A 23,340-nucleotide genomic window follows, 5' to 3' on the forward strand; every position below is an offset into this window, starting at 1 on the left:
TGTCTGACCTACAGAATGATACGCCAAATAAAAGTTTGAGAAATGTAATAGATGACTGATCATCTGAATGTCGTGTTTATATAATTAAGTTCAAAGTGATAGTAAAACATTTCATCAACTTATGTATTGATGTTTTCCTGATTAAACTTATCATAGAGACATTATCATAGAGAAAATAATATATGCTGAACTATTAATTACAATGTTTAAATTATGTATGCTCAAAAATATGAAGATAACTGACTATACCGCCCTGGCTTTATACTTAGCTCTAAGTTAAAAGATGTCAAAATATTTTTCATCTGCCCCTGTTTAATCCCAGAAATTCCCATAATGCTCTGTACTTGAATTTCTTAAACTTCAGAGCATTTTAAAAGGATTTATTTTCTAAACATTAAAAACATTTACTGGTGGCTATCAATATTGGCAAATCAAAATAGTTCCCTATATCTTAATATAGCATCCACAGTGATTAACTTCCTCCAAAAATTAGTACTTTTAAAAAGATTACCTGATATTTCTGTCCAAGTGACAAAATACCACCTGTCTGTTTTTTCGTTTTTTTTTTCAAAAGGGTTTTTTAATTACTTGGCTCTTTTGAACCTACATTAGAGTTAAAAAGTAGGTGAAGTTTTGTCATCATTTAACAGAAAGAGGAATTTTGGCTTTATCTTGTTTTTAGACATTTAACTTTAGCTAATGACAAGATCACTGTTACACTACTTAATTCCTAGTCTAATATCTTCATTATGCCATACTGTCTGCTATCAAAATAAGTACATGGTGATTTTCCCCTGCACTAGCAATAAACAACAGTTCATAATTTAATTTCTAAATATTTTTAAATTATTAATTACTAGTAATATATCTTCTTTGAGGTAGTTTGAAATTAAAGCATGAGCATGTTTGAAAGTAGTTTCATTGATTTTCATTTTGAAATAAAGAAACTGAAATTTTATCATATAACAAATAGATGCATGAGTTTAGAAAGTATAGAGTAAAATAGTTCAGACTATTAATTTAAATCCAAACAGGTTCTGGGCATGTCTCCTTCATACTTTTGAGATTTTTCTCCCAGGTTCAAAGGATTACCCTCCAAAATAATGCATTACCCACACTTTATTAATTATTAAATAACTCAAAAGGCTGCAATTATGCCTTCTTACATCCTAAAATCCATGTCTTTGCAGTTCTGCATTAAAGTTGATAAGATATTTATGTAATAACTTTGAAAATGTTTGGAATCAGAAAATTTTAAAGTTTTTTTTTTTAGTGTATATATAGAAGATCTAGTATAGTATACTCTGTTTTTCAAAAGTAGTTTCCTAAAAAGTAATTTCCACATCATTTCCTTTCTTCTAGGCTAGGAGTGAGCACAGAGTAGATTGGCATGAGAGTGGGGAATTAGAGAAAGGAAAATCTTTCAGATAAAGTAGCTCTATGTATAGAAATATCTTTTTATTGGATATGATATATTTATGATTAAATGTTTAATAATCAGAAATTTTCACATTAAAAATTAAAAATTGAGCTTAAAAGCAAATAAATAATCCTTAAATAGTCCATGTTTTCTTGTACCTTTAGACCTGATCAAAATAAGTTTTGAAAAATTGGCATTAGACATTTTATTAACATGTGTTATTTTCTATAATAATTTCAAACTTTCTGTCTCCTTTGTCCATTTGTTTGTTTTCTCTGTTATTTTTTTTTCTCCATTTTAATTATTTTAAACTGGGACCTGTAGGTGGCAGTAGGGGAAATAGTGAAAGTGACCAATGGGGAACATCTCCCAGCAGATCTCATCAGCCTGTCCTCAAGGTTAGAGCGCTGAGTCCTACAGGATGTGTGCATGCGGATCCTCACCCTATACCAGAGAACAGTTACACCCAAAGATGGTTGAGTTCTGTGTCTCCTCCTATAAAACACAGACTTTTTTCTACTTGTTGGTGATGGACATTTCACAGATGTTTTAAAGGCCTTGTTGAAAGCAATGTCGGCTGATGTTCATCCCTTAAGTAGGCAGATTCAGCTCCTATTGTTATCAATAGGAGCCCATGAGGCATGCCAATAAAGCTAGATTTTCATTTCCTGTGCACCTTTCATATATATTCATTTTTTTAACAACATGCCTAAATACTAAGGCTTAATTCAATGCCTCTCCAGGATGTTATTTTGGAAATGTTAACCTTTACATGAAACAAAGTTATTGATGTTTAAGATCGTAAACGTTTGTCTTACATCTGAAACTTTCTGTAAGTTCTAGAGAATCCCTTCAGCACACATGGCTGTTATTTGGACCTGGATAGGGTTTATGGAGGACTCCCTCCCTGCACAAAGCTCACTGCTGTACATTCTGTACCGCATGCTGCGGGATCAATTTTTATTCCATTTGTGACTAGTGAGAAAGTGCACGTTACTGTGGTAAATTTCAGCTGTCTGCTGGTGTCTTGATTGTGATATGCATCTTGTTTCATTTTTCCACTTGCTAATCAAAAAGCCTGCTTTGCTTCTCTGACTGTAGTCTGTGTGTTGGATGTCATCACACTTTGCTGAGATATTTATTGTCTAGCATGATTTCTTCTCTGATATATCTTGCTGTCTTTTCGTAGCACTGTTAAGAACTGCTTCAGTAACAGCTGTCTTAAGGGATTAATATGTTCTGAATTGGATGCATATTTAATTTGCCCCATTTCAAGTGGAAATCAGCCATTTAACTTTCTAATCTCCTAGCCATGTAAAGTCCTAGAAAAGTTGCTTTTTGAAAAAAAAAAGTACATAAATAGAATTAGAATGTTATTCTCATTTTAATGTGAGAATAGTGTTGGATCTGTAAAGTAAAACTTTTTAATGCCTTTTTTACTGCCCAAATCTAGAGTCAGCATTGTTCATTTAGCATGTGTTTGTCATCATGCTTATATATTTTCAGAAGATGTGGTTTATAATTTCATAAACCATTTCTGTTCCAAATATATACATAAGTAAATTACAAATTGAGAGCAATTGCCAGAGCCACATTATTATTGTGACAGTAATAAAAAAAAAACAACTTTGAATAACTGATAGAATGAAAAATAAATATTGAAAATTTTTCCAGTTGGGGGAAAGTATCAGCTTTTATGGGATTATAAAAAAGCCCATAGAGTAAATTGAAGAACATGAGAACATGCAAAGTTATTTTAAAGTCAATCTGTAAAATATTTTATAACCATATGGTTTAATAATTTTCACAAATCTTCAGGACACAAAACTAAGCTACATGCCCATTTTTGAAACTCAGAATAGTCTGTTTTGCACATACACACATTAGAAGTTGATTAGAAAATTCCAGGTGATTGTAACTGGTAAATTTATTTCTTCCCAACTTTGAATACACATGCTCATTAGAGATTGCCTTTATATTTACTTACGTGATGTTCGCTCATTGGGCTTATATAATCGAGTGCTCATAAGACTGATCAACTTCAGAATGCTTTACCTTATATTCGAGAATCAGCTTATACATTTGGACAGCAAACTCACCTGTCTATAATTATTACACCAGGAAAGTTAGTACGTGAAGGGGCAGGATATAGATGGTTCAGAACATGGTGCTTGTGAAAAAAAAAAAAAGCTGGGGAACCTGCCCTCCCACCAGCCAGTGAACACCAAACTTCACTAAGACACCCAGGAGGATCTTCTAGGTTAGGTCAAAGAGCAATCGGGCCAAATTGGCTGGTTTTAGTTTTATTTAGGTTTTTTTTTTTTTTACTGTCACAAAAGTCTCTAAAACAACTTTAAGAAATAGAATAGGAGCAGAAAGCTACTTTAACTGCAAAATCTGTTCATACGGATTTTAAAAGTAGTTTTAAATTTTAAGTATTACAGTTTCTGTGACTCTATTCATCTTTCCTACAAGGGCAGTAAATGCAAGTCTGTAGAAGCAGCAATCTGGAATTTTCTAATCAACCACTTTCCTGAACCAGTTTACATGTGGCTGTGAGCATGCATCTCACTTGATATTTTTTGAGCTAAAGTTAAATCTGGACACAAAAGGGCTTTACATTTCAGATACAGTCTGTGTTGTATCTGTATGGATGAACACTCTAAGTATAATGTGACAGATTTAAGCATTCACTTTATCTTGAAGAACTGTACTGATCATTGCCAGGAAATTGCTTTGGGATCCTTCTGGCTGAAAAGCTGATCCATGAGTTGTCATGCATGGGTTCTGCCTCGCAGCATTTTGCACTAAGAGTGGGAACTGGCAAGAAACTAGGCAGCTAAAGCTTTGCTTAGAACGAAAGGCTTCAGTGAGTCTGAGCAGTCAATAAGTTAGTGTTACGCTTTTCTTCCCCCACTGAATCTTTTTCCTTTTCAATTCTAAACAACAGTGAGCCCCAGGCCATGTGCTACATTGAAACATCCAACTTAGATGGGGAAACAAACCTGAAAATTAGACAGGTAAGATCTAATACAGGTTTGTATCATGGTTGCTGTTTTATTACATGGGATCGGTAGCTGTACTTCTTACTATCCCGAGTTGAAGTAATTCTGTCCAATTGTGTATGTTTTCTCATTGAGCCCCTATGAAGAGGATTTAGAAGTCGGTATCATTATATATTATGGAACACTCAGGTTTACTTGCCTGATTACATATGGTCCTGTTTGTATAGATACTATTTTTAATATTTTATGTGATAGCCAACACTCTAATGATAATAAAAATAGTAGTAATTCTAATTGCTTGCATGTGTGTTAGCTTATTCCTTTTGCCTATTCACCTGACCCAAATTATGTAGCTTTACTATATTGAAAAGACCATTTTCATTGCTGTTCTAATTGTCTCACTCATCTCAGGGAATAGTTTAGATTTGTTTACTTCTCACACCACCTCTAATAGAAAGCAACTGTAGGGTTTTTACTTTTAAAGTTGTAAAAGGGTCTTAAAAAATGTACAGTCATACAGACGGGAATGGTTTTGAGAGATGCATCCTACGGCGATTTCATCATTGTGCGACATTCATAGAGTGCACTTACGCAGACCTAGATGGTTTAGCCTACTACACACCTAGGCTGTGTGGTGTAGGCAGTTGCTCGTACACTACAAACCTGTACAGCATGGTACTGCACAAATCAACACGAGATTATATCAAGCACACTGAGTGTCTGAGGCTGCTGCCAGCTTAACACACATCCAGTTTTATAGCATGCTTTTTTTGTAAGTAGAAAGACTCTAAATCGTGATAAAAAAGATACTATAGTAAGTACATGAACCAGTAACATCATCATTACCAAGTCTTATGTACTATACATAATTGTATGTGAGCAATGTGTTGCTCTGTGACATTACAGCAGCTACAATGTCAGTAGGCGATAGGATTTTTCAGCTCCATGATAATCTTCCAGAAACAGTCATATATGCCATCGCTCGTTGATCAAAACATTGTTAAGCTGCTCATGACTGTGTTCCCTCGGGTTCTCGGTGAATGGGGAGAAAGACACATGGGAGATCAGGGTGGGGGGAGGGGAAATCGGCCATCACAGAGCACCTGAGTCCAGAGGGTCACAGGAAGCAGGCCTGTTCAGTTCTAGACAGTTCTCCTGGGCCAGATGGAAGAACTGTTTTGGAGTTTTCCTTCTCAATGAACAAAAAGAACAAACTATTCTCTTTGGACATAGATTTTATTCATTTTTTCAGCCACTTTATGAGATTCAGCAGAGATATTCATACTGTATTTATTTTTGGAAGCAGTTTCTTAAGAACTTATTTTAAAATATCTTTTCAGACTAGTTTATAGTCTCTCGAATATATTTTAGAACTTTCCAATAGATGCCTGATTCTTGTGCTAGAAACCTGTGCTCAAGTGGAGAGGAAGGTATCCCTTAATTATGAATCCACAAAGGGTATTTGTTGTCTGAGGGGCAGAATTGCTTATAAAATAGTGGTATCTCTTAGGTCATAGGCCTCGACGGATTCAGAATTCCCCCTTCCCTCCCACATGCAATGTATTTGATATACTCTTTACTTATTGAAACATTTCTAAACAGGGCTTACCAGTAACAGCAGATATAAGAGACATTGACAGTTTGATGAGAATTTCTGGCAGAGTTGAGTGTGAAAGTCCAAACAGACATCTCTACGATTTTGTTGGAAACATAAGGCTTGATGGACATGGGTATGTAAAGTCGGTCTTCATAACAACACAGAATTCACTGTGTCACAGTGTGTTGCTAACCCGGGTACATATTTTCTTGTGCTCTCAGTCTGAGCACAGAAGAAACCTTTTTCTTCTACATTAATGAGCACTTCTACATTACTTGAACCCGGAATCCTTTTGTGAAAATGATGACTTTTGTGAAAATGATGAGATCTGTGTATTTATCTTACCTTGTGTATTTTTTATTTATTTTAATTTTTTAAATATATATATATATATATTTTATTTCAGAGAGGAAGGGAGAGGCAGAGAGAGGTAGAAACATCAATGATGAGAGAGCCTACACGGGGGATTGAGCCTGCAACCCAGGCATGTGCCTTGACTGGGAATGGAACTGTCCAGTGACCTCCCAGTTCATAGGTCAATGACCTCCCAGTTCATAGGTCAATGACGCTCAACCACTGAGCCACCGCTGCCTGGCACAAAGCTATTTTTCATTTAAAGGAAGGTGAGGGAGGGGGAACAGAGCTCCTTACTTAAACACTTCCAAACAACTCAGAACCCTAAGTGGACTTAACTAAATCAGGAAAAGTCTTAAATAGGTTTGAAAATGAGCCTCTGCATTCCACAACATTGCCTCCTATTTTAAATTGTGAAATTGTAGGAAATGGTGGGATCGATGTTTAAGGAGAAGCCATGGAAATGCTCCCCTGCAGCTGTTCTCATGTAAGAAAATTCTTATGGGCAGAAAAATGACATCTTTTCTAAAAATACAGTAAATACGAGAAGGGTTATTTAAATAACAGAGCCTTTTTTGGGGAACTCTATAGTGGCTGTAGGACTCCTTAAGTGTTTTTAGAAAATGCTATTTCTAATGCTAACGTCCTCTGTCACAGCACTGTGCCCCTGGGAGCAGATCAAATTCTTCTTCGAGGCGCCCAGTTAAGAAATACGCAGTGGGTTCACGGCATAGTCGTCTACACTGGACATGACACCAAGCTGATGCAGGTGGGATTTTTATCTGTGCAGACCTCCTGGACCTAAATCTTTGGGAAATGTGCTGTTTGTAGCCTGTGGTGGGGGAGTCCTGCACATAGTAGACCATCTGTCACAGGTCCCTGAGCCCCACTTTCTACATCCAGAATCTCCTGCTTGGGTGAGTGGGCAGTGCTGTGGTTCACTGCACACGCCACACGGGAGAGTTTCCCCAGAGACCACCCACCGCGTGAACTCTCAGCGATCTTACCTATTGGTTCCATCGGCAGCATTTACTAACTGTTGAAGTGCTACGTGCAAGTTGTCTGCGTAATGATGAGTGCTTGGCATTGAAGTATTTGCCTTATAATTCTATTTGAATACAGTGATCAAAATTTAGGACTTATTTTCGTAAAATTAGAAGAAAAACATGTGAAACAAATGTTGACCGTTGTTTCGTAGCATTTTTATGTTAGGCCATTTTTTATCAGCCTTCATCCTAGCCATCTATATATATAAAGCAGTAATATGCAAATTAGCCAGGCATCATGACCGGCTCAGGAGGAGGCTGCATCACGACTGCTCAGGAGGAGCTGCGTGCGCAGATGGGCGGGAGGGGACTGTGTGCCGCCCCCAGCCCCAGCAGACACACACCAGGGGTGGGGGCGTGCTCTGAGTGGCCACGGCATGGCTCGGAGCACCCCTCACCCCCCGGGTGGGTGACTGCAGTGGCTCGTGGGTGACTGCAGCGGCTAGAGCGAAGCAGCCCCGTCCCAGATGCCTGGCGGTGGCTGGAGCAAAGCAGCCCAGGTTCCGGGTGCCTGGCAGCAGCCTGAGCAAAGCAGCCTGGGTCCTGGGTGCCGGAGGGAAGCCGTTGCCGGCACCCAGGGGAAGGAAGGCCTATTCTTGCACGAATCTTCGTGCATCGGGCCTCTAGTTTGTAATGTTTACTAGTACACATGCCTGTGGATGCTCCTTCTATACATTTAATATCATCAGTGTCCAGTGTTTACGCAGATGGGTGTGGGAAGCTCAGTTTTAAGATACTACATGAACGTCTGCTCTGAGGGCTGATTGATAACTTGGTACATTGTAAAGGCATGAAACTAGAATCACCAGGCAAGTAGAACTGCTATTAAGGATTTCATCCCTAATTATTCTATAGATTCTGTAAGTCATGTCATATTGGTTATGACATTTAATTTTCTGTCCTGTGAATGCCTTCTTTGTTAGCACAAATCTAGCATAATCATTTTTTATCATTAAATACATCTGAGGAAACCTGTCTAGTATTCTCTACACCCAGGACTGCTTAGATAGTTGCTGTGTCCAGTAAAAACAGTTTCTCAGTGCCACCAAAATCTGGAAACCAGTGATCCTTTAATTATTGCTTTCAGACTTTGGAATTTCCAAGTCTCTGGCTGTGGGTTCATAGGTCAACGTCTCTGCCTCTCTTCCTAAGCGGAGATGCTAAGCCAGATGCTTCTAGTCTACCCTGTTGGCTTAAGTAGCCAGGTAAACCATTGTTCATCTTGTCTGCCACAGTACAAACGCTGTGTTTACAAAAGGAATGTTACTTCTTTCTCCTATTATTGTTTTTACTAGAGGCCCAGTGCACGGGGTTTGTGCACTGGTGCGGGGCGTGGCCTGCAGGGATCAGCCCGTTGTGGGAGCGCCGCTCATCCCGGTCAGCCAAGCAGCGCTCCCACTGTGAGAGCTCACTGACCACCAGGGGGCAGCTCCTGCGTTGAGTGTCTGCCCCCTGGTGGTCAGTGCACATCATAGCGACTGGTCAAGCGGTTGTTCTGGTTGTTCCGCTGTTCTGTCGCTGGGCTTTTATTACATAGGATATCATAGAAAAAGGCTTAGGTGACATAGCGGCCCTTAGAAAAAGAGGCAGTTAACCTTTGACAGCTTATTACATCTGTGATTATTATCTGTATAATGGTCAGGCACCTGCCCATGTCTGGATTTTGAGTTTAATGAGGACTTAGTCATCCTCATCAAAATACTAGATACGTATTACTAAATCGTTGTACACATTTCTTATTACTCACTTTGTGTCTTTTTACAGAATTCAACAAGTCCACCACTTAAACTCTCAAATGTGGAACGAATTACAAATGTGCAAATTTTGATTTTGTTTTGTATCTTAATTGCCATGTCCCTTATCTGTTCTGTGGGCTCCGCCATTTGGAATCGACGGCATTCTGGAAAGGACTGGTATCTCAACCTCAACTGTAAGCATTGAAGTGCTGGACACGTTCTCTTTCATTAAAACATGTGCAGGTATTTGTTTCACAGCTGTTCTTGGGATTTCCTATTATTTCTGAAAGGAGAACATTGTGGCCACGGTAACTGGGCATTTAGTCTTTACTTTTCAATGCAATTTTCAGTAAAAGTAAAATGTTAGCGTCTCTAAAATTCCAGAATCCTTAAAAATAAAACGAGCACTTCACAGTAATATAAAATGTGATTTTATTCATGTTATTTTCATTAATGTTATTCGTTTGTCTTAAAATATTTTAATACAGGTAGTTAGATGGCTGTCTGGTAAAGAAAGCAGATGGAGTATGTTTAAAGCACCAAAAGTAGTTTAAATGTTTAAATTGAATGTACTTTTGCTTGAACTCCTGAGTGCAGTGAGTTCTGTGTGATCTGTGTGATTGGTCACCTTGTCTTAGGGCAAATGCTGTTAGTTTCCTTTATCCCTCTATTATGGGATTAATGCATCTCCCCTGGAAAGTAAGTTAGCAGGGCCTTGTGATGAGTCCTTAACCAACAAATACTTAATTTTCAAAAGTGTGAAGACATTCTAGGAAAATCTTACAGCAAAATTGATTTTTTTTCAATTATATTTTTATTATATTGATTTAGCTTTGCAGCTATTCCAAGTGGGTTTTTTTTTTTTTACAGTCATTGATTTACTATTTCAACTTTAAAACCATTACAACTACCATCAATTTGTTTCTTTGTGTACATTACAGTGTATCTGGGATTACTGTTTTATTTTCATCATTGAAGATGGAGACTTTAATTTACCTAGAGCTGAATTTATCTAGGATCCTGCCCTACCATTGTTTTTGCTCTGGGTTAGTTTTGCCGGTGCTGTTTTGTTTGTTTGCTTTTAAGGCAATGCTTTAAATGGGGAAGGCTTTATAAAAATTTATATAAAAGTGGTTCTGCCCAGTTAAGATTTTTCATTTATAAGCCCTCAGTCCTGTCCCTGAGATCTCTAAACTTTGTGTTTGGAACAGAATTTGAAATGCTTGACAGTACTTTCACTTTTTAGAGTCTTTATGCAGGCCTTAATGGGATTAATTAGCATATTCATCTTGAAAAATGTTTTTGAGAATAAGGATATGTTATCAACTCAGAATTCCTCCCAAACTATCGAAATATGCTATACTTTATGAGAAACTTTTGTTATGCTTAAAATTCTGGTCAAAATAACACATATAAAACTATAAATGTTTTTCTTTCCACCTTCCCCAACAGATGGTGGCGCTAATAATTTTGGGCTGAATTTCCTGACCTTCATCATCCTTTTCAACAATCTCATTCCCATCAGCTTATTGGTTACATTAGAAGTGGTGAAATTTACCCAGGCATACTTCATCAATTGGGTAAATATGAATTATTATGGTTTCTTATCACTCAAAACATATTTTTTTCCTGATAGGATCTTTTGATTTCTTTGGAGGGAAGAAAAAAATCTTAATTATACCTTACCTTTTGTTGACTACAAGATAATATTTCAAAATATTTTTAAGCCTAATACAATTAGAATAAATTCATTTGACGTGTGAAAATCAGTAACAAAATCTCTCATCACAATATCACCCAAGTTTATGGACCAGACATCTGGAGAAAGCAGGTCTCTAGTTCAAGAAACCTATTTTGCATTAGATAGTGGTCTTGGAGAAAAGGAGAACGGGGTTGGGGGTGGGGGGGTTGGAGTTAAAATATTGTAGTTCTACAATTTACTAGCTGTGTGAGCTTTGGCAAGCCACTCGACTTCTTTGAGTCATATTTCCTTGGACACTCACACAGGAATGATAAATGGAGCTTACCTGCATCTCCCAGTGGTTCTGTAAATCAAAGAAATTTCACAACATAGCAGACAGCTTCGTAAACAATGGAGCACCATAAAAATAATACTGTATGCACTTCTTGTAGCAACCAGGGTTCCTGCCATGTTTTACACATGTATAGAGTTTATGTTACCACACTGTAAACAATTTCAGCTGCACTTGAATTCTTCCTCTTTTTTTTTCTTAAATATTGTTTTAAGTCTTGGGAAAATGTGCTGGACATCTGTTTCCTAAATGTTTTGTGTATAAAATATGTTGCTCTTCCTCTATTTTATTTTTACCAAAGTTAAAATTAATGAATTTATGTAAATTAATATCTGGGCCTGGCCTGCCTGAAAGTTTAATTTTTCTTTTATTTTGAGAAATTGTGGTATTATCTTTTGTTTTCTTTTAAATCACTTTAAAGTCTTTCCACCTGAACAGTATTAGGATTTTTAAAAATATAACTGATGCTGCTTTTGTAACTGCTCATTGTCTTCCCATGGTAAATGATCTACCTCAGCTGTCAGTCTCTTAATTCATTGGTAAAAGATCCATATAATTTAGAAATCTAAGATGAGCTGCACGCATAGCTCATTTCATGCAAGAGATGCATAATTGCAAAATTCTATAATAAAATTTGTATAAATACATTTAAAACTTATTGAAGGTTTTCCACTTATCATCAGAAGTAGTAAAGTGACTCGCTGTGAACATCAAATAACTAGTCAATTCCTTTGCTATTTTATTTAGATTTTCAAAAATAATATCTGCTTGAAATAATTACATAATTTTAATGGTGGGTGACCCCAGCAGCCCTTTCAACCACCTTTCTGATACACAGAGACTTTTTAACTTTCCTGACCGGAGAGATCTCATCTCTTTCCAGGCAGCTTATTCTTTGTGTGGAAATAAGATTAGTAACTGCCTCCTTTTGATCCTGGTTCTGCCCAGTAGATCTTTCATGAAAACTGTCTCATCTTGTTTCCAAATGCTAGCCTTGTAAAACATTTGAAATAGACTGTCATGCCAATTCTGTTATCAGATCCCCTCTCCCCATTAAATGTTCTCCATCTCCTTCGGTGCTTCATTTCACTTGATTTCCAACTTCTTCCCCATTCCAGTCACTCCTCTCCAACCATTGCTCCATTGTTTCATTTCCCTCTTCAAGCGTGGCACCTACAACTCAACAACCTATTCCAGAAATGACATTGAGCAGTCTGAAATCAGATATGGAAGAGGTCGGATTTAACCTTTTCATTTGACATGTGAAAATCAGTCAACTCTGATCATTAAAACATTCTGCTCTAGGAAATATTAATTTTTATGGGATTAGGAGTCAAACCTCATAATTCACAAAGCAAGTACAAATTGGTATGAAAACTATACATTTCTCTTTGGGTTTTGAGAATGTACTCATTTGCTTTCAAGTACATATAGTGTAAGAAACTTAGCCAAGAAGGTAAAACCGATAGCATCCGCATTTGCATTGTGTCAGACACCAAAGAAAGCACTTTTCGTACATTATCTTGGTTAATCTTTACAGTCAGTCTGCTATCCAGAGACATGCTCTACCCATCACATTGCTCTGCCTTTACTGTGGAATATAATATTCTAGATTGAGTACTGTTCAGGGAAGTCAACTGGGATGGCAAAGGGATGGCAATAGCTGAGAGTGATTATGTACATAGCTTACCAATTAAAATAAAATTTCACTCAGTGTCTTATGACTAGTTTTAATTTACGGATTTATTTTATTTTTAAAAAGGACCTCGACATGCACTATGAGCCCACAGACACTGCTGCTATGCCTGAATGAGGAACTCGGCCAGGTAAATGGAATTTCTCATTTATGTGTTGACATGGAAGTCAGATTCGCTGTAATTTGTGGCAACTTCGTATGAATTGACAGCTCCTAATATTCTATTACTTGAATAATCAGCATAAGTACATGTTAGTACATAACCATTAATTTTCATTTTTAGTAAATGAAGTTGTAAAAACATTTAAAGCATATTTTGCTCTCAAATGAGGTATTATTCTGAGAGATGTCCTTCAGTATATAATCTGACTAGTAGCAAAGTATTGGCAGTTTTTGAGTTATAAACTCTGTTTAAAAATTGTTCATAGCTTTTGACCAGAAGGGAAGAAAAAGTTAAATTCATCAATGAAGTTATGTAAGTTGAACAACAGGAATAGGAGTCAAACAGGAATTTTAGATTTACAATTCATACAGTATTCACACATGTGTATATTTGTAATCCATTTATTTAAACAAGGTGGGGCAAAAGTAAGTTTACAGTTGTGAGTACACGAAATAGTTTATTCTTACATAATTATTTATTCATTATTATATTGTTTTCCATATAAACAACTATAAATCCACTTTTGCCCCACCCTGTACTGGCTAAGAAAAGATTCTTCTTTTTTTGTGCCCTTGCCAGTTGCTAACTCTGATTTTTCAAACAGCATTTAGACCAAAATTAGCCTTTTCCTTGCCAGTTCAGATGTTGTATGAAGTTCATTGCAAAAGCTATTGTCTGTTCTGCGATTATGTGGAGAAATGCTGGTAGATGTTTTAGTGTCCCATAAATGTTAAGTAGCAGTAAATGCACTTTCTGGTGGAAATTCATACCATATTGAGGCAGATTTCTATATGACCGTAGTTTCTCTAATACCTTGATAGTCAAACAGGAAATGGTTTACTGTTCAAATACTAAACAAATATAGTTGAACATATTCCTTTATATGCTGAAAGAAGGCAATTACTAGCATTCCATTGTGCCCCTACAATATAACAAAATTGATAAAAAGAATAATTTAAGATTTTTTCCCCCCTCTGTAGGAGACTGGCTTAAAACGACTTCTGAAATTTTAGTGAGACATTTTAAACTTTTTTTTTAGGTAAAATACATCTTTTCTGACAAAACTGGAACTCTGACGTGCAATGTAATGCAGTTTAAGAAGTGCACCATAGCTGGAGTTGCTTATGGGTAAGTTTTTTCTCATAAATAGAATATGAAATACAATTTAACTAGTGCTAGCAATTTGGTACATTTTGAGAGTTCATTTAGTGGAGATTTTTTTAATCTAGAAAGCAGCTGTTTTACTTTCCACATACATGTATGTGTTGTGTTTTGTATTTAGGCGTTGTCTTTCATTTGGAGCCACCTCTGAGGTGGGGCTGCCCAGTGACATTTCAGTGGTTAGAGCTGCTCAAGGTCTCTACCTGGTACAGACACCCCTCCCTCTGCGTTGTCATTAAGTTAGAGTACAGCTGGCATGTGGTAGGAGCATGCAGTCTGGCCTTGGGCACTTTTCAAGTTAAAACATTATCTTGTTTCTCTGATAACTTATCCTTTTGATTTGCTTTTTTCTTTTATCATCTCTCCTCTTTGCAGTCACAGAACAATTGACATTTCTGGTGATGGGAAGGAAGTAGGGACATGAACCTCTTAAATCCAGGGAAGAATTAATGAGTATCGTCAAAAACTTTTATCAGGCTATTAATGTCTCTTAGCATGTGCTGTTGAACACTCATTTTTTCTCATATCCAGGTTTGCCTACCTGAACTGTTCAACAGCCTTCTCTTTTTTTTTTTAATATGGCTTTTTTAAATTGAATTTTAGAGAGAGGGGAAGAGAGAAAAAAACATTAATGGCTGACTCCTACATGCCCCTTCTAGGGATCAAGCCCACAACCTGGGCATGTGCTCTGACCAGGAATCAAGTCAGCGACCTTTCGGGTGCATGGAACGACACCCAACCAACTGAGCCACGCCAGCCATGGCAAAAAACCTTCTCTTTTAAATACTTTATAGGGTAAAGTGAGAAATTAATTTTTATATTCCCTAAAAAGACATGATCAAAAAGTGAAACACCCTCCTAGTTGATAGAATTGGTCTCTTACCAAATTTTCCAACCTTTATCTGCAAGTGAGACTAGTAATCTCAATCCCTTAACCATACAAGCAAGGTGCTTGCTTTTGGGTTGTCTGGCATGCGCCCCACTCTTCCCCACTCACACTCTGTCTCCAGACACTAAGCTAGTATAAAAATAGTGTACTGAATTTTGAAAATGCCTTAGTTAAAATTATAAGTAAACTAGAGGCCAGGTGCATGAAATTTGTGCACTGGAGGGGGGTGTCCCTCACCCTGGCCTGAGCCCTCTCGCAGTCTGGGACCTCTTGCTCCTTACCGCCCACCTGCTTGCTGCTCCTTACCGCTTGGCTTGCTGCTCCTTAGCATTGCTGTGGAGGCGGGAGAGGCTCCCACCACCACCACTGCGCTCGCCAGCTCTGAGCCCAGCTTCTGGCTGAGTGGCAGTCCCCCTGTGAGAGCACACTGACCAGCAGGGAGCAGCTCCTGTGTTAAGTGTCTTCCCCCTGATAGTCAGTGCGCATAATAGCAACTGATCATTCTGGTCCTCCAACCATAACGGTCGCTTGGGCTTTTATTATATAGATAACCATTGGGTAAAAAAAATTCTAAGCGCATATCATTACTCCCATACATACACAGGGTCCAAAAAGAGAAGTAGATGGAAGCATATGTCTTTGTTCTTTGGGTCAGCAGGAAATGTGACTGGAAAAGGCTTCCAACTGTTCAGCTAAAAAGACATTTGATTGAATGGTTTTTTCACATCATAAAGACAGGCTGTTAATTTGAGAAGCATGTTTATGTTTCTGGGCTTAGACGCCATTGTGCATCTTTCCTCTTTATCTGAAGATCTGCTAATTCTCTTAGACCAAAAAGCCTCTCTTCACCCCAACCCCGAATTTACTACTGACCTCACTGTTTGGTCAGCCGTGGAAGCAGGAGAGGTGCAGCCACCCTTTTTGATATTGTGTATGTGAGACCCACAGTAATCCTGGCGAGAGAAGGAAAGACCTATTGACATTCTAGAGTTTGTTGTATGATACTTACTGATAGATTTATGGTGGTGTTTGTTTTCACACAAATTCTGCATTTATCCATAAATGTGATTATTAGAATTATCTGTTTGATAATTGGCATCCCTTTTTACTTTGTCCAATTTCCAATTGAAGAAGCAACTTTTTCAAATTAGTTTCCCAGAGTAGAAAGCTAGAATGGTCTCTAGGTACTCTTTTCTTCTGCATTTTTTTAGGTTGGTTTTTTGTTTTTTTTTTAATTCTTGGAACAAGTCCTTGCAGGCAGTAGTTCTAAAGAGCAGTGTTCATCCTGTGTCTGTTGGTGATGTTGTCATTAACTGTATAATGGCAGAGTGGGGTTGAGACTGGTAAATATTAAAGTAGTCTTAGAGTTCAGAATTGTCCTCATTTAGATTAAGTTTTCAGTGAAACAAATTTCCTCTCGGGAAAATAACCTGTCAATATCAAAATAACTCACAAGACATGAGTTCTAGTTGTACCTTTGTTACTAATTCACTGTGTCCCTGGACAGTTCCTTTCAAATATTCCAAACCCTTTAAAATGAAGATGGTGAGAGCAGGTCAGGTGATTTTTTTCCCGAGTTTGGAGCAAGGAAAGGTTTATTGCTTAAGGTTTAAGGCCTGGCTTGAGAAGATTGGAAAAGTAATTCTCAAATACATCCTGAGAGAGCTCAAAATCCAGGAGCTTTAGATACGAAGGGAGAGGAGAATGGGTGAGCTGAAGAGGTGGGTGGGGACTGTAGACAGCAAAGGCGTCCCAGGAAAAGCACAATATCTCTAAACCAGTGGTTCTCAACCTTCCTAATGCTACGACCCTTTAATACAGTTCCTCATGTTGTGGTGACCCCCAATTTCATTGTTACAAATTGAACATAATTAAAGCATAGTGATTAATCACAAAAACTATGTAATTATATATGTGTTTTCCGATGGTCTTAGGCGACCCCTGTGAAAGGGTCGTTCGACCCCCAAAGGGGTCGAGACCCACAGGTTAAGAACCACTGCTCTAAACCCTTTTGTTCCCCCACAGATCTGAGTTCGGTTCTGGAGTTATTAGAAAGCAGGCGATCTTTAAGGTTTTTTTGCCCAAATATAAAATTCTAACATATTTAGAAATTTTTATAGAAGGTGTTTCTTTGCTTGCAAATTTTAACTATATAAACAGAAATATGTTTCTTTTTCCGGTGTTGTATCATGCTTTGAAGAACACCTAAAGCCTTGTTGAGTGAGGCCAGTTGTTAAACTGCTTCCAATAATCATGTATTGGTTGTGTATGTGCTTTTAGGATCCTTAACCCTGACTGAGTTTTTATTAACATCCTCTCCTCCATACAGTCTGATGGACAGACAGTAGGAACGTCAGCATTGTAGAGAGTTGTTAATACCTGAAGGCTTTGGAGAAACCGTTACTTAAGCCCACCAAACGCCACAGGAAAAAGTAATTACTGCCAGCCACCTCTCTGTGGGAATGCGGAGTCCAGACAGGGAAATAACATGCTTCCAGGACCCCACTTGCCCCGCAGCATGTGTAACACTTATTTAACATGGGGAACTGTTAGCTGGGTGCACTTCCAGCTCCCACCGAAGGAAGCATGGTGTTTCTCCCTCCAGGACGTGGCAGAATAAAGGAAGATAACATACTTGCACATACTAACAAATGCCTTTGGGGCCACAGTTTCAGAGCTGGTGCTTTTCAGCATTTTTAAGCAGTGAGGTCAAGCCTCAGCTTACCCCAGGTAGAGTCAACGGTCAGTTATCTTGCTTTTATCCGGCTCAAGGGCAAGATAATATAATCTCTATATAATCTCTTGATAATATAATCTTTACCTAGTTTTGCATAGTCCATTGGTTTGTTAGAAGATAATATTTAACACTTCAAACAATGCTTCAAATTTACTCTTGATTGATTTTTTTCTCATTTCATGTGAACTTTGCCCCAAATTGGATTCATGATGGTCAATGAATTAAAAATATTTGTACAATGAAAAATAAAAATTTTGCCCCCATCTGGATTAAAACCAACAAATTTGTCTTCCCATTCACGTGACTATAGGTGAAAGCTGGGTAAACACCATGAATTTCTTTATTTGCCTTCTTCAGTGAATGCTAATCTCCTTCTAGGGATGAGGCACTGTTAGAGAATGGGACTATACGGATCAGCCCCCTAGAGTTGACAGTCTAATTGGGGGTTAATGGCTGTTGTTTAAGTAATCATACAGACCAATAGAACACAGTACAAAGGTCTATGGAAGTCTTCGATTGGGGATTGATCTAATCAGGGAGGTCAGGGACTGCTCCCTGAGAAAGTGATACTTGATTTGAGATCTAAGACTGAGTCTGATTAAGTGAAGAACTTACCAGGCAGATGTAACAGCACTGACCAGACGTGCAAACAAAGGCAAAGAAGTAATCAGGCCGCGCAGACACATCAGCACTGCTGGAGCAGTGATCACAGGAAACTCATGCAGACAGGATCAATAGTAGTGAGTGGGTGGCCTGCTGCTCATCACACTGCATAGTGCTCAGCATCTGCCAGGGTGGGGCAGAGGGTGGGGGTGGGGAGGGGAACCCTGAGCCTTGAGTGCCTGCTGTGGTGTTTAAGCTGCCTGACTTGAGAAGCAAGACAGGTGTGTGAGATCAGGGGCTGCTGTGCCACACTGGTGCAACTTGACGGAACCTTGGCACAGCGTTGTTGCTTGGGTAGCACACCCCCTGCCCCTGCCTCATACAGTCTGGAGTCCAAGCGTTGAGGTTGGTCAGAAGTGATTGCCTTAAGCACTGCAGTAGGCCATTGCCTTTTTATTTCTTTTTTTTTTAATTTTGTTTTATTGCTTAAAGTATTACAAAGAGTATTACATATATCTCCTTTTTTCCCCCCCCTTGACCTTCCCCCGGCCTCCCCTACTCCACAGTGTCTTGTGTCCATTGGTTATACTTATATGCATGCATACAAGTCCTTCGGTTGATCTCTTACCCCCACCCCCAACCCTCCCAGCCTTCCCGCTGTAGTTTGACAGTCTGTTTGATGCTGCTCTGCCTCTGTATCTATTTCTGGGAGTCCTGCCCACACGGGACAGGATTGGTTAGCTCTTACTCTTAGGCTCCACAAAAGTCCTTTGGTAGGAGAGAATGACGAGTGAGTAGGAGGGACTGCCTCCGTGTGGTTGCAGTGGGTACTGCATGGAGGCAGCTCAGCCCTGTGGAGGTGGAAGAGGTGCCCTGGAATGACAGGCCCATGTCATGGCCCGTTTGGTGAAGGGTAAGAGAGTGAGGTGGTCACTCAGGGAGTGAGAGGATCCCAGTGAAGTTAATTGTACATTTGTCAAAAGTAACTATGGTTTTACATTGGTACTGAACTCTGCATTTTTAAAAAATCTACCTATACCTAATATATTTGACTTAGAGGAAAAATATTGAATGAACATATATAACAAAAGAAATGGGAGATAAAATCTGCTCTAGTTGCTAAGAGAGTAAATCTTAAATGTTTTTGCCACAAAAAGGAGATGATAATCATATGATGGGGATGTTAGCTGAGGCTATGGTGGTAATCGTTTTTTGCAGTATATAAATGTATCAAATAAACACATTGTACATCTTAACCTTACACAGTTATATGTCAGTTATATCTCAGTAAAACTGGGGGAAAATGAACAATAGAAAAGAAATTTTATAAATACATGCATACATAAGTTCTCCTCTGTGATGTGTTATGGGCCACCTTTGACAGAATGTATGACTGACTGGTTAAATTAAAAGCTATTCATCCATCACATGTTCCTAGTGCTCACCTGAGCTAATGGATGAAATTAAGTATTGATGAACGTGCTTCCTGTTTGAGAGCATAAATGGTTTAATAACTGAATTATGATATAAGTGGAATTTTTGAAAAATCAGTTAATCTTAAAATGTGGTTCCATTTAATTTACATAAATGTAATTAATTTTATTTTACCTGCTCAAAGAACCATCACCTCCCGAAAGTCAGATTTACTTCTAAAATATATGTGGTAAATTTTACCAGTGTGGTTGTCTGTTCCTAGGTATTAGCATGTTTGTTTCATTAAAACACTTGATTCCGATTATACAGTATGTGATTGATTTTCCATTGGCTTTGTAGTTAAACCGCTAAGTTTAAATATCTCCTACTGAATCCTGGATTCTGGGCATAAAATCAGTAAATCTCATGTTGAAGAGGCAAGGTAGCTATCCAGTTGTAGAATAACTTTGTAAACCTGCTTCTTTACCATAAATGATCATTCTACTGACTATACTAACTGCCATTCTTTCAGAATCAGCTAAAAATTCATTTTCTTAACTTTCTGAAGATCCGCCAGCCTTTCTGTGACTATTCCTCATCTCTTTCTGTCCCTCTTCTTGCTTTCTGAAGCCATGTCCCTGAGCCTGAGGATTATGGCGGCTCTCCTGATGAATGGTAAGCTACGTGGACCTTTCTGTCTCACTGATTCCTTTAAAAGGCTTGCATTTTGTTGTTTTGTTAGGCACATTTCACTACTTTTGAAAAAAAAAGCATTCCTGATCAGGTATGGTGACATGCTGTAAAGTAGGTAGTTGTTGAAATTCATGAAATGTCCTTGATTTCCTACTGAATAACCTTTAGTCACTTTATAGACATTTTGTTTAAAGCTTAGGCTCGTTGAAGTTGTACATTGTGTATCGGCAATAAAGTCTGTAATAACCCACCTGGGGCCTGGGCTGTGAACTTCCTAAGATTTCAGTTACAGCTCCAAAAACGTTGTTTTTTAGCTCAGCATTGCCACCTTCTGCCACTATGCACAGACTCTGCTGAGCTACAGAAAGATGTTACTGAAACATACCCAACCAGCGAAGTTTCCTTTAATTTCTTTTCATTCATTTATTAAATCTGTTTGGGGACAAGAAGATGGACTTTTTAAAAATCAGATGTCTGGAATAAATGATGAAAGACTATGCTACCAAGGATTACAGTTAAATAGGATGTAATTAATTTTACAATTATTAAAGATGGCATTTTACAGGTTTAATTTCAATATTTTGGGTGGGTGTTTTTTTTGTTTGTTTTTTACTTTAAAAATCCCTCCTCCAAAAACAATAGTAAAATTAAAAATAAAATAAAATCCCTCCTTCATGAATTTATATTTTTATTTAGAGTTATATAAGTTGATATGTTGATATTTTTATAAATCATCATGATTTGGTGGCAAATGAAATTTCAAGAAACAGGTTCCTTTAATGCTGGTAATTGTGGAAAATATTGCGGCTTTATAAGTGGTTACATTTTTATTTTCAGGTTTTGCATGTTTTTTATGATTAAACCACATTTCCAATATGTATGGAAGCCCAAAAGCATCATTTGATATTTTTCAACTTGGATTTTATTTCAGTACATTAGAGATTTGGTAACGATCTGCAGTAAAGCTCGTGAGACCTAGGGGTTAATGACAGAGGCAGCTGTTTGGTTCATGTGATAATTGATGAGTCATCTCATTTCAGCTCATTGCTTGGAATGTCATGCATTTGAACACCTACACACAACTGAATAATTTTTAGTATTTTTAAAAATATGCCAGAGCATCTTGCTATTAGTGGATAATTCAAGTTTAATGGTGTAGATATTCCCTTTTATTTAATATTTTGATAATATAGTTAAAATGTTGAGTATATTTTTTATTTGTTGCTTTTCTGTAACATCAAATAATTCTGTTAGGCCCTGGCATATCATACCAATATGCCAAGGTTACAGGTTCAATCTCCCATCAGGGAACATACAAGAAGCAACCAATAAATATCTAAATAAGTGGAACAACAAATCGATCTTCCTCTTTTCTCTCTCTCTTCTTCCCTCCCTCTCTCAAATCAATAAATAAAAATGTTAAAAATCATTCTATTAATTTACTTTTATTGTTAATCCTCAGCCAAGGATATTTTTGCTGTTGCTTTTCAGAGAGAAGGGAGGCAGGGAGGCGAGGGAGGGAGGGCAGGAGGGAGGGAGGGAGGGAGGGAGAGAGAGAGAGAGAGAGAGAGACATCGATGTGAAAGAGACACATGAATTGGTTGCCTCCCGGAAGTGCCCCTACCACCAAGACCAACGGGGAGGGAGCAAACCTACAACCCAGGCAGGAAGAGATATCATGAAACTTGTTCAAGGGCACCAGTAAGATCAGGGAATTGAACCTGAGACCCTTTGGTGTTCAGACCAATGCTCTAACCACTGGGCCATTCTATTCATTTTAAACATTGTTCATTAATATAGAATTAGGGCACATTTCTCTAAGATAACTCATTTATTCATAAAAGAAGGAATTTGCCTTTACCATATTTTTATTAAGATTGAATGGCAATGTTAAAGATTGTTGTTTGTTTACTCATGTCATTTGAAATATCTTATTTTTGATAGAAGGTATGTCATAACTTTTATCACTGTTGGAAAGAGAGGATGTTATTTTATCTAGTTTAAAAGGTTCTTTTTGTAGAACATCCTTTTGGAAAATTTGATACTTGATATTCTAAGCTAGGTAGCTCCAAATAAAAATGCCAGCTTTTTCATAAACTGTACATTTCCACTTGTAGTTACATATAAATTTATATATTCATAATATTTTTAAAATAAACACTTAGGGATGACTTTTGCTACTTTTATAATAAAACTAGAGGCCTGATGCACGAAATTCATGCAAGAGTCAGTTTTCCTTCCCCCGGCTACTGGCACTGGCTTCCCTCCGGCACCCAGAACCTGGGTTTCCCGCCAGCCACCGGCAGGCACCTGGGACCCGGGCTTCCTTCACAGCCCCATCTTCATCCAGAAGGTCATCCGGAAGGACATCTGGTCTAATTAGCATATTTTGCTTTTATTATTATAGATAAGCTTTATTTTAAATATATGCTTGGGTTTCCCATCTATCAAAGATGATGTAGGCCTGCAAAGATGAAGGAACAGATACTTTATGAGCTTATGTTGTATCTCAGTCCTATGCCGGGTAAGGTCAAGGATGAAGACTGAATTGTGACCACCCAAGTTCACATCCTGACCCTATCGATGCCCTTGCACAAGTTGCACAATATATCTTTCTGCCTGTCCTCATCTGGTGGACTTCATAGGGAGCTTGTAAGGATTGAGTTCTGCTTTTAAGGGGCGTAGAAGCTTCTTTGGACATGGTGTGCTCACAGAGAATGTTAGCTCTGGTGTCTCTCATTTAACCTCCTGACATATTTGAGGAGCTGTGATTGACATGACTCTTCTAAAATTG

General features: G+C 38.0%; 1 protein-coding gene across 1 annotated transcript in view; it reads left to right on the plus strand.

Moving 5' to 3' along the window:
* Positions 1–23,340, plus strand: part of ATP8A1 (ATPase phospholipid transporting 8A1) — a 207,296-nt gene that overhangs the window by 56,734 nt on the left and 127,222 nt on the right. The window contains 10 exon segments of the mRNA XM_023753617.1: positions 1,745–1,818; positions 4,371–4,440; positions 6,028–6,155; positions 7,034–7,145; positions 9,187–9,352; positions 10,611–10,738; positions 12,954–12,994; positions 12,996–13,017; positions 14,090–14,178; positions 20,484–20,528. Coding sequence (XP_023609385.1) covers positions 1,745–1,818; positions 4,371–4,440; positions 6,028–6,155; positions 7,034–7,145; positions 9,187–9,352; positions 10,611–10,738; positions 12,954–12,994; positions 12,996–13,017; positions 14,090–14,178; positions 20,484–20,528 — 875 coding nt within the window.

The sequence above is a fragment of the Myotis lucifugus genome, unplaced genomic scaffold (assembly GCF_000147115.1).
Source record: "Myotis lucifugus unplaced genomic scaffold, Myoluc2.0 scaffold_48, whole genome shotgun sequence".
Lineage (NCBI taxonomy): Eukaryota > Metazoa > Chordata > Mammalia > Chiroptera > Vespertilionidae > Myotis > Myotis lucifugus.